Below are 16,206 nucleotides of genomic sequence, written 5' to 3' on the forward strand. Positions count from 1 at the left end.
TGGCGCTTCTGCGCATGTGCAAAGCACGATTTAGTGGTTCTGCGCATGTGTGAGCGCCGAAACCCAGAAGTAACCCGTTCCTGTACTTCCTGGTTTCGGCGCGTCTGTAACCCGAAAACGCACAGCCTGAAGCATCTGTAACCCAAGGTAAGGCTGTATTATTATTATTATTATTATTATTATTATTATTATTATTATTATTAGCAATGGCCAATTTGCACGGGAATTACATTCCAGACCAAGGTCGGTGGGGCCCTTGCAAGGCCACCCCATCCGCCCCTTTTCATGACATTTTCGGGTCACTTCCAGGGCCGGCGTGATGCGCACAGTCACACACATATTGGACGCACCTAAAACATTCCCTGCCTGTACAATGGTACCTTGGTACTCAAACGGCTTGGCTCCCAAACAAATCGGCTCCCAAACGTCACAAACCCAGAAGTAAGCTTTCCAGTTGGGGGTGTTTTTCGGAAGCCAAACGTCCGACGCTGCTTCTGGTTGAGTGCAGGAAGCTCCTGCAGACAATCAGAAGCCGCACCTTGGTTTTCGAACAGTTTCGGGAGTTGAACGGACTCCCGGAACGGATTAAGTTTGAGAACCAAGGTACCGCTGTAGTGAGGTTTGCATAAACGGCCCTTCATCCGAAGATCCGAGGGTGCTTCGCAGGGGAAAAATACAAAATGAGAATGCACAATACACAATAAAACAATTAACTTCCCCTCTGTTAAGCTGCCATGTCTAACAGCCATGGACACATCTATCCTCCTCGACTTTTCTCTGCAAAAGCAAGCACAAAGAACCAGGGTGCGCAATCTCTCTGCGCTTCCTCGGCAATATCCCAGGTCCTTCTCAATTGCTTATGACCCCTTATTGCCCCCTCCAGACCTTCTCAATTGCTTATGACCCCTTATTGCCCCCTCCAGACCTTCCTGTCCCACACAAACACATACAAGTTGATTTGGGCGGGGGGGGGGGGGGGAGAGTTCACAGTGCGTCTTATCTGGTCCACATACTCACTTTGCTTGTCTCTTGGCTGTCAGGGTCAAAGGGCACCTGCTTTACAGAGAGCTCCCGGCCAGTGTCGACGTCGTAGCAAAGGTAGACCTCCCCGAAGGCACCTCGGCCCAGCAGCTTCCCAAGTCTCCAGTTCACTGGGGCCTGCAGTGCTACAAGGGAGGCAGAAGCCAATGTCAGGGAGGGGTGGGGAGAAAGGCTTGAGACACCCTTGGTCTCCACACCAGTGCAGCCATCACCGTGTCAAAGAGTTGCAAAGTCTGCATTTTTTCCGCTTGCATGTAATATGATGGAACCTTCAGAACACCAGTTTTCATTTCAAAGAAAACCCGAAGATACCTGCCTCTTTCTGAGTGCAAGAGGGAAGCAAGCCCCCAGTTTTGATTCAGGGGGGAAAAAACCAGTTCCTGAATTGTCAAAAAAATTGGCAGGGTGGCATTGCTGTAGCCTTTCTGACTCCAGGGGGTCTGCGAAGCTGCAATTACGATTCCAAGCCTGATATTTCATACACTGTGCAACTGGGGACTCTCCAAGCCAAACACAGCTGTGGCCTGCCTGGCGCTTGACAACGCTCCTGTTACTGCAAAAAACCTTCCCTTCCAAAAACAGCCGGACCTAAAGGGTTCTGGAGTCCTTTAATGGTTCACCATAGATGGGGTAGGGACGCGGGTGGCGCTGTGGGTTAAACCACAGAGCCTAGGACTTGCTGATTAGAAGGTCGGCAGCTCGAATCCCCGCGATGTGGTGAGCTCGCGTTGCTCAGTCCCTGCTCCTGCCAGCCTAGCAGTCTGAAAGCACGTCAAAGTGCAAGTAGATAAATAGGTACTGCTCCGGTGGGAAGGTAAACGGCGTTTCCGTGCGTTGCTCTGGTTCGCCAGAAGCGGCTTCGTCATGCTGGCCACATGACCCAGAAGCTGTATGTCGGCTCCCTCGGCCAATAAAGGGAGATGAGTGCCGCAACCCCAGAGTCGGTCACGACTGGACCTAATGGTCAGGGGTCCCTTTACCTTTATAGATGGGGTGCATTCTGCTGCCCCAGGAGTTCGCAGGGCCTTTTTTGTTCCCTGTGACAACTGGTGGATCCCTCTAGCCAAGTACTACCAATGGAAGGTTTCCAGCAAACTCACAACGCAGGGGTTGGAAACCCATGGCCCTCCAGATATTGTTGGGACTCCGACTCCCATCAGCCCCAGCCACTGGGACAAATCCTGAGGGATGATGGGAGTTGCAGTTCAACAATATCTGGAAGGCACCAGTTTCTTTCCCTTGCAGTGAAGCAATCCCTTCAAGGCCAGCTCACTTTGCTTTTTGAATTTAAGAACAAGACAAAACAAAACCCTCTTTGCTGGCAAAATGCAGTTCTGCTCTATGTTAACATCTCTGTGGGAGCACTAAGTTTCTGTGAATTTGGCAAAATGCAGACCCCCCTACAGATCACGTTCGCCCACCTCAACAGGCACGAAAGATCTTCGCAATCTGAACAGCCTTTAAATGTGATTGCCTTGGAATGTTCATTACATTACGCAATTGCATCGGAATGTTTATCCTATTTGTCATGAACTGATAGGTTCAAATGATTGGCAGTTTGCTTGACGGGGACTTTAAAAATGTTCTAGCAGGCCACGTAATCAAAATGAGAGTCATTTGCTGGGTTGCCATGCTATGCTTCGAAATGGTTGAGTGTCTCATCATTACTGAAACAGAACATTGATTGGCTTTTTCGTTTCGCTGGAAAATTTGCAGCGTGCAAATTCAAGGAACAAATCATAATAAATAAATAAATAACCAGGCGTCCTGCAAGCTACGCCCTGATTTCTCCGCAGTCCAAGCGTTGGTTATTCAAGTCAACATTCAGTTTTGCCGATGAGGCACAGAGCAAGGCAAGGTTTCGCAAACTTGGCTTTCCAGTTGTTGTTTTCTTGGACTACAATTCCCATCATCCCTGACCACTGCTCCTGCTAGCTAGGGATGATGGGAGTTGTAGTCCAGCAACAGCTGGAGACTGAAGTTTGGGAAACCCTGCAGTATGGAAGGCCCTTCCTAGCCCACCCCCCCCCAACAGCCCCTTCGCTGGGGGGCCCACTTACTGTTCCTCGTCTTGGCTGGAGAGGAGCCGAAACCTTGGAATATCTTGTCGCAGTTGTGCCACCACTTGTTTCCCCCGCGTTCCTCGTACCGCAAGGTGACAAGCTTGTTGTCTCCGTTGAAGCTTTTCGTCCTGCTGGACGGCATGATCTGGAAGAGGTTCTCCGGCGGCGCATAACTCCTGGGGAAGGTTCTCCGGCCTTTCGGGGCAGGAAGAAGAAGAAGAGTTTGGATTTCATATCCTGCTTTATCACTACCCTAAGGAGTCTCAAAGCGGCTAACAATCTCCTTTCCCTTCCTCCCCCACAACAAACACTCTGTGAGGTGAGTGGGGCTGAGAGACTTCAGAGAAGTGTGACTAGCCCATGGTCACCCAGCAGCTGCAGGTGGAGGAGCGGGGAAGCGAACCCGGTTCACCAGATTACAAGTCCACTACACCACACTGGCTCTGACTGCCTTTTGGCTTAAGTGAAGTTGCAAGTGGGTACAGTGCACGGTGAATGCATGCCAAGCTCTGCATCAGTGAGGAAGCTGCCTTACACCGAGTCAGATCACCAGCCCATCTAGTCTGAATATTGTCTACACTGACTAGCAGCATCTCTCCAGAGAGGGTGACTTTTCCAGTTCTATCTCGAAATGCTAGGAACCGACACCTGGACCCATTTGCATGCAGAGGATGATGATGATTGGGTGGCGCTCTGGGTTAAACCACAGAGCCTATGACTTGCTGATCAGAAGGTCGGCGGTTCGAATCCCCGCGACAGGGTGAGCTCCCATTGCTCAGTCCCAGCTCCTGCCAACCTAGCAGTTCGAAAGCACGTCAAAGTGCAAGTAGATAAATAGGTACCACTCCAGCGGGAAGGTAAACGGCATTTCTGTGTACTGCTCTGGTTCGCCAGAAGCGGCTTAGTCATGCTGGCCACATGACTCGGAAGCTGTACGCCAGCTCCCTCAGCCAATAAAGCGAGATGAGCGCCGCAACCCGAGTCGGCTACGACTGGACCTAATGGTCAGGGGTCCCTTTACCTTTACTATACCCACTCTGGGAGGCTCCCAACAGAATATTAAGAATATGAAGAACAAAATAAAACATCAAACATTAAAAACTTCCGTAAAGAAGGCTGCCTTCAGGTGTCTTTTTAGAAAAGTCAGATATTTGTTTATTTCCTTGACATCTGGTGGGAGGGCGTTCCACAGGGCAGGCACCACTACTGAGAAGGCCCTCTGCCTGGTTCCCTGTAACCTCACTTCTCGCAGGGAGGGAACGGCCAAAAGGCAGTCAGAGCTGGACCTCAGTGTCTGGGCTGAACGGTGGGGGTGGAGATGCTCCTTCAGGTCTACTGGGCTGAGGCTGTTTAGGGCTTTAAAGGTCAGCACCAACACTTTGAATTGTGTTCGGAAACGTACTGGGAGCCAATGCAGGTCTTTCAGGACCGGGGTTATGTGGTCTTATATGGTGTTATATGCAGTGTTTTTTCCCCTTAAAAAATGTTTATAGGTACTCTCTCATTTTGAGTCAAGAAAAATCACCATTTCATAGTTCAAATCGGGGAAAATAAGTACAGTAAATGGACAAAAGTTCAAAGATTCACAGAATGTTTAGGGGTATGCGTATCCCTGCGTCCCTCCAGAAAAAAAGCACTGGTTGTATGGAAGAATGTGCTCTTCCACTCAGCTACAGGCCTTTCGTAGTGCAGATCAGGCAGGGTCTACCACCTGGAGACATTTGGGCTACTCAAATTGAGTAGGGGAAAGAAAGCTATTATTTGGTGCCCACCTTATAGGGGCCCCACCCCGAACGGCACCTTTCTCCAGAGCTCGAGAGCCAGTGTGCTCAACGCAGCTGCAACAAGCCCAATTCCGGTTCCCAGTTTCTGCCCAAAGCACCCATTGAGTTGCTTTCTGCACCCTTCCCCTCAAAAACCCACCGATTTAAACAGCCTTACCGTCATTGTAGTCCTTGCGGCTCTGGGACAGGTGATACTGCCTTGGAAAAGTCCCTCCCTTGCCGAATCTCTCGCAAAACGGGATGTCGAAATCTGGCAAAAGTACAGAAATGACACTTACATCCAGTTCCTCTCCCCCTGCTTTGCCCACAACACTCTTGCATAATAAAATCCAAGATGGCAGCACTTACGTTAAGATTGTACATGGTCATGTTGAGATATTTGATCATGTTTTGTGTTGAACTAAGAGCAGAACAACAAACCATGGCCACAGCTGCACCTTGCATTTAAAGCTTACTACCTTAAGCAACTACGGTTTTCCCTAAAGGATTCTGGGAAGTGTAGTTTGTTAAGGGTGCTGAGAGTTGTTAAGAGATCCCTATTCGCCTCACACAGCTACAATTCCTAGAGTTGTTGATCCCTCTTCCTAGGGAAGTCTGGGAATTGTAGCTCTGTGAGGGGAACAGGGGTCTCTTAGCGTAAGGTTACCAGATTTTTTCTCTCTTGGCACCCATAACAAGCCACACCTCCCAGGATGCTTTGGGGGAAACCACGCCTGTTATAGTGGTATCATAGTGATTTAAACGTAAGGTGCAGACAGGGTCTCCAGATTCTTTTTGCAGATTTTGTTGATGCTGCTGCTGCTCCTCCAAGCTGCTTTTGTTAAGAGGGGAAAGGGCTAAGAAATTACACGTGGGCCCCTCAAGGAAAATATATTTGTGGGGAAAAACTGGAGGAAGTGTGGCTTCACCCTAAACTCAAATTCCGCCTTCTACGTGCCACATTTAATTGGTGCAAGAATGTTACAATGGTAGCCAGCTGCCTCTCTGAGACATGACGGATGGTTCAAATGAAAGCAAGGAATGTGTGTGTGCTTGCTGAAAAATAATAATTTTGCATATATATGCACACACACCACAGATCACCAAAACGGATGCAACTCGAGGGCTATCTGCTGGCACAGCATTAACCAGGCGGCAAATCTAAAAGGTATATTGTTGCAAAAAGCTTATCTCTGGGTTCACCGTCTTCCGCTGCCCAATTTTCCATTGCCGCACTTTTAACTCAGTCAAAAATCCTCCACTCACCGACCTCGCAAAGCCACTACTCGACGGTTACCCCTTTAGAGTCGGGTTTCCCAAACTTGGAGGTCCAGCTGTTTTGGGACTACAACTCCCATCATCCTGAGCTTGCAAAATCAGTGGTCAGGGATGATGGGAATTGTAGTCCAAAAACAGCTGGAGACCCAGGTTTGGGACACCCTGTTTTAGAGCCAAGGGGGCTTTCCTCCCACCCCCTTCTAGGAGCAGAGCATGTAGCGATGGTCGCACCATCAGCGTGAACAGCAAGCCAGGGAAGGGGCCTACAAACCCAGCCACATCCTCGAGGCTCTGGCGAACAGTCTTTGAAAGGGAAATTTGAGCCTTGCGACCCAGGGGGCATATTAAAACTTCACAGGATCCCTTGGCCTTATTTGACGCTCGACTTCCATGCCTCAGCCCAGTGGCACCTCCACGAGCCAAACATTGTCTTTTCATCCTCTGGGCCCCCTGCCACGCATTCATTTTTTAATAGCAGAGGTCACTACGATGCAGCAATGATGAAATTTTTCGTGATTTCACCAGCTGCACATGTGCGCTCAAGCGAAGGCTTCTCAAACCAGAGCTCTGCGAGTTAACGTGTGCGATTTTGATGTTCTCCATCTTCCAAAACGCCTGTTGTCTGGGTATGCTTGACCAGCAGTGCAACTGCCCAGTTTTTGCCACAGCTCCATCCCTCTGGCTTCTCAGGGTTCTAGTCCTCAGGTAATTTTGTTATCTTATCTACATGGGCACCTTGCATACTGCTGAATTGAAGTAACCTATAAGCGGACCACAGTAAAGCCACTTCCGCCCTTTAGAGGAGGTGGAGTTGCAGGCTTCACAGCCCCACCATGCGCGCGGCGGCTGGAACATAGCCCCGTGTGATTGGGGGGATTCCCAGCCGTGTCACCCCCTGGCCGGCCAATCGGCCAGCTCAGGGGGCGTGGCCTACCCTATAAAGGCAGGACGCGGCTGGGGATCTCCCTCTTTGCCGCCTGTCAGCTGTTCCTGCTTTTCCCACCCTCCCACCCTATAAGGTTTTCGTTCCTTGACCTTGCTATGGACCTTGGTGGGTCGCCGTTAAGGGGCCTGGTAGGAATTTTTCCACTTGGCAAATTGGCACCAGCCACTTGGTTTTCGCCTACCTTGTAGCAAATCGTCACAACTTCCTTGGTATTGGCAGTTAGGCATTGGTATTGCTCTGTAGATGGAAGAGGGGAGGAAGCGCCATCACCTGCCCCACATATTGAAGGGTAGTCCCATAAAGGATTCTGGGGGGCGTTGCCCTGTCCAAAGGTTAGGCCTAAGGCACGCCCCCTGGCGGTGACCCCGGGGGAGTTCCTAGTTGATGTGCATCAGCAGGACTCCCCCTACTGGTGGTTAACCCTTCCCGGACTTCTAGCGGATGGGCTGGAGTCAGATATACAGTGGTGCCTCGCAAGACGAAAAGAATCCCTTCCGCGATTCTCTTCGTCTAGCGGTTTTTTCGTCTTGCGAAGCAAGCCCATTGACAGCTTAGCGGATTAGCGCTATTAGCGGTCTAGCGGCTTTTAGCGATCAGCTGTTAAGCTGCTTATCAGCAGAACAGCTGATAAGCGGCTTAGCGGCTTAGGAAAGGGGGGGGAGCGGAAAAAACCGGCGGGAACTCGCAAGATTTTTTCGTCTTGCGAAGCAACCCCATAGAGAAATTCGTTTAGCGAAGCGCCTCCAAAACGGAAAACCCTTTCGTCTAGCGGGTTTTCCGTCTTGCGAGGCGTTCGTCTTGCGGGGCACCACTGTAGTCGGTTAGGACCAATGCCTAAGCCAATACCGCTCATCACCTGTAACCAATAAAGTTGTGGCCTTATTTAGCCCATTAACCGTAATAATTGTGTCATGTGCCCTTATTTCCACTGATGGGGATGGGAACTCACCACGCAAGATGAACAAATACAACAGAGATAAAACCTAACCCCAGAATCAGAAATGATTCTTCAGTATGGGCCTGAAGTTCAGCAGGGAGCGGGTTCCGCAAAACTGTGCCAACAAAACGGAACTGGCGGATATGAGCTGAGCATGCAAGACTTCAAGGATCAGGTAGGGATATAAGAGATGAGACTTTCCAAGGAAAAACATGGAATGGCATCATTTCACTCAAGGACTTCTCACAGTCTAGCCTTCAGCAGTCTCATGAGATTCTCAGGGTATCTCCAGGGATGTTGGAAATGAAAACAGGAGCAGAAATTTCCACAATTTGCATGTTTGCCTGAGGTCAGGAACACAAGCAAACATAAGCAGCACTCACTGTCGCTTTTTTTTTTTTTTTGCTTTTTTTTTTTGGTCCATGAATGTTGCATTTTAACAATGAGGTTTATTGGCCACCCTTCGTCACAAGATCTCAGGGTGGTTTGCAAGACAAAAATACAAGCAAAAATAAAAATAGTTAAAACAAAAACAACAAAATAACAACTCCCCTCCCAAGAAATTATAACGTTTTCTGAATTGTCCTGATGTTTCCCTTCCACCGAAATGCAATGGAGTTAATTACGTGATTAATTTGCATTCATTTTGGCCACAGCAGCTAGCGAGTAAGTGACATAGTTTTGGCAGAAGCCAAACTGCAATGGAACAGAAACAGCGCTGATTGCAACCAATGTAGGTTGGGGTGGAAATTGCTACCTCTGTACATCCCTAGAGACCTCTCTTGGCGACAGTATACAATGCTGGCTCAGAGGAACTTACCTAGGCAATCAAGGCTGTCTTTGTCCCTTCTTGAAATAGGTGCTTGGCTAAAAGGGGGGCTGCATGAAGAGAAAGAGGTGCATTAGACCCAGTGACATAGCCCTGGTTTTCAGCATCACTTATTCTAATACAACTATCGCCAAAACAGTAGTAAACTTTTGCATTTATATTGCGCTTTTATTGAAACCCAAACCTCATGGCTTCCAAAAGTTTTGGACTCTAACTCAAATCATCCCTGACCATTGGTCACACTGGCTGGGGACAATGGGAGCTGTTGTCAATCTGGAGAAACATTACTTGAGAGAAGGGGTCCCCAGCATTTTTGGGCCCCAGGGCAAATCTGGAAATCTGTGACACTGTTGTGGGTATGTCAAAAAATATATATGTACCCATTTCAGAGAAGGAAAGCTGGTGATGCTCGCCAAACATTGCCATGCACACTCCAGACAGGACCGCAATACCTCAAGGACCGCCTCTTCCCATATGAACCTACCCGGACCCTGAGATCATCTTCTGAGGTCCTTTTTCACATGCCTCCTCCTCGAGAGGTCCAGAGGGTGGCAACAGGGCCTTCTCTGCAGTGGCTCCCCATCTATGGAATGCTCCCCCCAGGGAAATTCACCTGGTGCCTTCATTATACAGTGGATGCTCGGGTTGCGAACGTGATCCATGCGGGATGGATCTTCTGCGCATGCGCAAAGCACGATTTAGCGCTTCTATGCATGCGCGGCCACCAAAACCCGGAATTAACCTGTTCCGGTGTAACCCAAAAAAAGTAACCTGAAGCGTCTGTAACCTGAGGTATAACTGTACTGTACACCTTTAGGCGCCTGGCAAAAAGGTTCCTTTTTAACCAGGCCTTTAGTTGACATCCAACACCCTTTTAGAATGTGGCTTTTTTGGGGGGGGGGAGGTTATTGGGTTACTGCTTTTGGTTTGATTTTGTATGTTGTGGTCTTATTGTAAACTGCCCTGAGGCCTCTGGGTATAGGGTGGTGTATAAGTTGAATAAATAAGTAATAATAATAATAATAATAATAATAATAATAATAACAACCAGACTAAAAAGGAGGTAACAGCCTCACCCAACAGGCAGCCCCCAACTATACAAGAAGCCCCAAAGAAACAAAAACATCTGGAAGGAGTAGGAGGCCTTGACAGGAGAGGGCAGGTGTTTGAGGGCCTTGTGAGTCTCACAAGTGTGACTTTGTGGACCCCAAATTTGGAAAGCGTTTGAACCAATTCACGCACGACAGACTTGCAAGGCAGGCCAGCGATACCATTTTGCCGTTCACACGGCAGTCTCCGCTGACCAGCCCTTAGAGGAGGCAACCATACTTCTCCCTCACCTCCTGGTAGCAACTAATGAAGCAAATACTTAAACGGGGCGTCCTGGCCTGTGGCGCTTTCTCACACCCCAAGAGCAAAAGCCAATTAAGTGTAGTGCGGGGAAACGGGAGAGAACAAATGTGATGACGTCCTGGCACATGTTTCTTTTACTGGACGTTGCCAGGGAGACCTAGGGGGGAGATGAGGTCAGTGGTAGCCATACGTCTCCTGTAACAGTCAGTGAGGGCCGTAGGCCACCCAATTTGTTCACAGCTAAGGTGACATCTGAGGTGGAGGCCTCTCAGCTCATGTTCTTCATCACTAGAGAAACTACCAGAGACCCGTCTTGAGTGCTTGTGGAGATGAACTGGGCCTTCTAGAGCAGTGTTTCCCAACCTTGGGACTACAGATGTTTTTGGCCTACAACTCCCATCATCCCTAGCTAGCAAGACCAGTGGTCAGGGATGATGGGAATTGTAGTTCAAAAACAGCTGGAGGCCCAAGGTTGGGAAACACTGTTCTAGAGTATCCAGCTCCTTGCTAAGTGTGCAGGACAACTTGAGGCAGACGGTCTTCCCCAACAGATGGTCCTCTCCTGCTTCTGCTTGAAGACCTCCAGTGATGATGAGAACCTTCTATGCTCTCCTCCCATCTTGCCATCTGCTGGGCATCATCCAGGCTATGACCTCAAGGACCATGTGGGCAGGTATGGACATAGGCAGCCCCTTCAGGTATCTTGGTCCACTAGCCGTAAAGACGACCATATCTGGCTTACCTGTCTCCAGACCTATCCAGGGACTGACAGCTTGACGAGAGCGAGTCGTTTGGGCTGATGAACGGCTCCAACAACTTTTTGAGAGGAAAGGAGGAAAGAAAGCAGGGGAGAGAGAGAGAGAGAGAAAGAGACAGAAAGACTCATAAATTTTTAAAGAAACAATGAAAGCTCCCTCTTTTTTTGGCATCGAGACGCACACTGCACATCTGTGCTCGGCTTCTGCCAAAACTCACCCGGAGCGATTTTGGATCTCGTTGTTGTCATGTTAAAAATATGAGAAAGGTCGCAATAGCATCACGGAACGAAAAGACCTCAGCTTGCCAATGAGAGCAGCCGCCGGGGGCTTAGTAGGAAAATGGGGTGCTCTCTGGGACGCCTGCAAGGAGATCATGACTGCAACAATCGTCTCCCCATTTGCAATTCCTAGCAACTGGTTTTCAGAGGGACGGTGTTTCCCATACAGTGGTACCTTGGGTTACATACACTTCAGGTTACAGACTCTGCTAACCCAGAAATAATACCTCAGAACTTTGCTTCAGGATGAGAACAGAAATTGTGCTCTGGCGGCATGGCAGCAGCAGGAGGCCCCATTAGCTAAAGTGGTGCTTCAGGTTAAGAACAGTTTCAGGTTAAGAACGGACCTCCAGAACGAATTAAGTACTTAACCCGAGGTACCACTGTAGTGCAGGGACCATGATATAATGCTCCAGCCTTTCAGTTAAGTAATACAGTGGTACCTTGGGTTAAGTACTTAATTCATTCCAGAGGTCCGTTCTTAACGTGAAACTGTTCTTAACCTGAAGCACCACTTCAGCTAATGGGGCCTCCTGCTGCTGCCGCGCCGCCAGAGCACAATTTCTATTCTCATCCTGAAGCAAAGTTCTTAACCTGAAGCACTATTTCTGGGTTAGCAGAGTCTGTAACCTGAAGCGTATGTAACCTGAGTTACCACTATACGGTGAAGCTTGTGGCAGGGGGCATGCGAATCAGGAGTCGCTGTCCCACAAATGCGGCAACCACCTGCTTTGCATGCAGAAGGTCCCGGGTTCGGTTCCTGGTATCTCCAGATAGGGCTGGTGTGGGGTAGTTCCCTGCCTGAAATCCTAGAGTGCCGCTTCGAATCAGTGCAGACTATAGTGAGCTGTGAGACCCAATGGTCTGACTCGGTTCCCTGTGTTCCTGGGTGGAGGGGCAATTAACAGTAGGCCAGCTTCAGTCTAGCCCAGGGATCAGCAAACTTTTTCAGCAGGGGGCCAGTCCACTGTCCCTCAGACCTTGTGGGGGGGCCGGACTATATTTTGGGGAGGGGAGAATGAACGAATTCCTATGCCCCACAAATAAACTCAGAGATGCATTTTAAATAAAATGCTCATGTAAAAACACGCTGATTCCTGGACCGTCCGCGGGCCGGATTTAGAAGGCGATTGGGCCGGATCCGGCCCCCAGGCCTTAGTTTCCCTACCCATGATATAGCCAGAGTGATGTGCCATAGGAAACTCTGCTACCCCTGGACCTGGAAAGTCAGGTGATGCGAAAGGGCCAATTGGGCACTACCGGAGGATATTAAGACTTACAGACCGGCTGTTATGTACTGAGTTGAATAGGATCCAAAATGCAGCAGTCTGATTGGTCCTAGAACAATGGGATTCAGAATGCAGCAGTCTGATTGGTCCTAGAACAATAGGATTCAGAATGCAGCAGTCTGATTGGTTCTAGAACAATGCAGCAGTATGATTGGTCCGCAGGAGCCACCCAATCCAGCTCCAGGTGGAAGTGAATTCACAACCTGATTGGCCTACAGAAGAATCCCGGAATTAGCCAATCACGTGCAGCCCATTGTGTAAATAATGTATATAAAGCAGATATTTGGGGGGAACATTCATTCCTCCTCACCACTATGAGCTGAATAAAGAGCATGAAATCCACTCCCCCGCGTTCAGATAAAAAGCCACCTCCCTGCATGTGGAAGGCTAGCAGTTCAGGGAAAAAGAGACTCTAAAACGATCTTCCTTGGCAGGCTAGGTGTCCGAGTGCAAGGCTTTTGGAACAACCATCATAATTATGATGATGCGGGGAGGGACATTCGCTGAGGCAACCCTTCACTTGAACTAGTCCAGAAGGAGCTGTGCCACATAATAAAATTGGTTCCAAGCAACCTAACCTAAGGAAAATCATCGTATTTTTCGCTCTCTAAGATGCACCAGACCATAAGACGCACCTAGTTTTTGGAGGAGGAAAACAAGAAAAAAATATTCTGAATCCCAGAAGCCAGAACAGCAAGAGGGAACGCTGTGCAGCACTCCCTCTCGCTGTTCCGGCTTCTAGGATAGCTGCGCAGCCTTCATTCGCTCCATAAGACGCACACACATTTCCCCTTGCTTTTTAGGAGGGAAAAAGTGTGTCTTATAGAGCGAAAAATACAGTAGGTTGGAGAGCAACATGAGAGTGCTTCAACCTTGGGCATCCCCACATGTTGTTGGACTGCAACTCCCATCAACGACGGGCCGTTACCCAACGGTCTGTGTTGACGGAGACACATGGTTGAAGCGCCTCGATTAGAAAGAATCGCAGGAGGTCAGAGAAAAAGCCCCCAAAGGCTTTGTTTTGCAAGGGACACCCAGTCACTTTTTGCCATCTTACGCCCTTCCCCAAACAAAGACAGGCAAGGCAATCGCTTCCAGGTTCTAGCTTACGTTTTGGTCCATCATCTCGGGGATGAACTCCCCTTCGCTGTTGATGCTGGTGTAGGAACCCTGGCGGGCGATCTGCTGCTGTTCTTCGGGGACACTCCCGGGGGGCGGAGAACTGCGGCCGGTGTGCAAGGAGCCTGCAAAACAGAGAAATAATAATATAAGAATAATAATTTATTATTTATACCCCGCCCATCTGGCTGAGTTTCCCCAGCCACTCTGGGCAGCTCCCAATCAAGTGTTAAAAACAGTACAGCATTAAATATTAAAAACTTCCCTGAACAGGGCTGCCTTAAGATGTCTTCTGAATGTCAGGTAGTTGTTTATCTCTTTGACATCTGGTGGGAGGGCGTTCCACAGGGCGGGCGCCACTACCGAGAAGGCCCTCTGTCTGGTTCCCTGTAGTCTCACTTCTCGCAATAAGAGAACCGCCAGAAGGCCCTCGGAGCTGGACCTCAGTGTCTGGGCTGAACGATGGGGTGGAGACGCTTCTTCAGGTATACTGGGCCGAGGCCATTTAGGGCTTTAAAGGTCAGCACCAACACTTTGAATTGTGCTCGGAAACGTACTGGGACCCAATGCAGATCTCTCAGGACTGGTATTATGTGGTCCCGGCGGCCGCTCCCAGTCACCAGTCTAGCTGCCACATTCTGGATTAATTGCAGTTTCCAGGTCACCTTCAAAGGTAGCCCCACGTAGAGCGCATTGCAGTAGTCCAAGCAGGAGATAACTAGAGCATGCACCACTCTGGCGAGACAGTCTGCGGGCAGGTAGGGTCTTAGCCTGCGTACCAGATGGAGCTGGTAGACAGCTGCCCTGGACACAGAATTAACCTGTGCCTCCATGGACAGCTGTGAGTCCAAAATGACTCCCAGGCTGCGTACCTGGTCCTTCAGGGGCACAGATACCCTATTCAGGACCAGGGAATCCCCCACACCCACCCGCTCCCTGTCCCCCAAAAACAGTACTTCTGTCTTGTCAGGATTCAACCTCAATCTGTTAGCCCCCATCCACCCTCCAACTGCCTCCAGGCCCAGGGATTCAAGTGCAAGTACCAGGAGCCTGCAAAGGAGAGCGACTCCGTAATGCTGTGGCACTTGAGAGTCCTGTTTTTAACTGGAGATGCTGGAGGGAGGACCTGGGACCTCCTGCAAGCGTTTTCCCACGGATCAAAGGGGGTTTCCCGGTTATCAGCAGAGAAGGGGCAGGGGGGCAATGCTAAGAGCAAACATCTCCACAGAAAATGGCAGCTGTTAAGTTGTGGGTGAACATACCAGACGACACAGCGATACTTCATACAGCTCTTGTTTATTCACAGGCCAGAACAGAACTGAACTGAAGGGTTCAGCCAGCCTGCTTATATAGAGCTCCACTACAACGCAACAGTAACCACTTTCTGTAACTATCCAATCGCTGAACGTCACTTTCAATCCCTTATTTGCATATGTGGACCTGAGTGAAAACTATCTATGGTATCCCCCTGCTGGCCCAGGGTGAGAACTTCAGTACATAACAGCAGCAAAGGAAGCCGTTCCCCTTGGGCTGCAGCAACACTGCAGCCACAGAGCAGAGCGCGCTGCCATTGGCTAGGGAGTCAGAGCTGGGTTCAAGTCCACACTCGGCCACCATGTTTGTGATCTGCATCAGAGAGCAACACACAGGGATGTGTTGATGCTTGCTATTAGCACTAGGCTGTATTGCTATGAGCATTACGGTTCTGCTGTTTTGGCTTCCACCCACCCCTGGGGAGGAGGATTTGAATGGTTGCATCTTAAAAAGTAGAGACATCACCTTGCCAACAAAGGTCCGTATAGTAAAAGCTATGGTTTTCCCAGTAGTGATGTATGGAAGTGAGAGCTGGACCATAAAGAAGGCTGGTTGCCAAAGAATTGATGCTTTTGAATTATGGTGCTGGAGGAGACTCTTGAGAGTCCCATGGACTGCAAGAAGATCAAACCTCTCCATTCTGAAGGAAATCAGCCCTGAGTGCTCACTGGAAGGACAGATCCTGAAGCTGAGGCTCCAGTACTTTGGCCACCTCATGAGAAGAGAAGACTCCCTGGAAAAGACCCTGATGCTGGGAAAGATGGAGGGCACAAGGAGAAGGGGACGACAGAGGACGAGATGGTGGGACAGTGTTCTCGAAGCTACCAGCATGAGTTTGACCAAACTGCGGGAGGCAGTGGAAGACGGGGTGCCTGGCGTGCTCTGGTCCATGGGGTCACGAAGAGTCGGACACGACTAAACGACTAAACAACAACAACAACATGTTACTTATGCAACTGTAAAATGAAATGAAAGCCTAACTCTTCCTCACAGGGTTGTTGTGAGGATAAAATGGGAGGGGGAGAGGGGGCCAATTTATGCCCCCCATGAGATCCTTAGAGATCTAGGAATCTAATCCTCTGCTGCTTGGCTTTCTCCCGCCCTTCATTTCTTTCAAAAGAGAGGCTTAAGGGGCAGGGAGAGAGAGAGATAGAGAGACAGTGTGGAGCAGTGGTTAAAGTGTCAGACCTGGGAGACCAGGGTTCAAATCCCCACCCGACCATGAAGCTCATCTGGTG

At 49.5% G+C, this 16,206-nt stretch overlaps 1 protein-coding gene across 1 annotated transcript in view; it reads right to left on the minus strand.

Moving 5' to 3' along the window:
* The window catches only part of LOC309325943 (mitogen-activated protein kinase kinase kinase 3-like), a 105,458-nt gene that overhangs the window by 7,928 nt on the left and 81,324 nt on the right, over positions 1-16,206 (minus strand). The window contains exons 8-13 of the mRNA XM_081834351.1: positions 13,646-13,779; positions 10,953-11,026; positions 8,849-8,907; positions 5,046-5,138; positions 3,102-3,299; positions 1,018-1,166 (exon numbers count right to left, since the gene is read on the minus strand). Of these exons, the coding sequence (XP_081690477.1) occupies positions 1,018-1,166; positions 3,102-3,299; positions 5,046-5,138; positions 8,849-8,907; positions 10,953-11,026; positions 13,646-13,779 (707 nt within the window). The remainder of the gene's footprint in view (positions 1-1,017; positions 1,167-3,101; positions 3,300-5,045; positions 5,139-8,848; positions 8,908-10,952; positions 11,027-13,645; positions 13,780-16,206) is intronic.

The sequence above is a fragment of the Podarcis erhardii genome, assembly GCF_964252035.2.
Source record: "Podarcis erhardii genome assembly, chromosome: 12".
Lineage (NCBI taxonomy): Eukaryota > Metazoa > Chordata > Lepidosauria > Squamata > Lacertidae > Podarcis > Podarcis erhardii.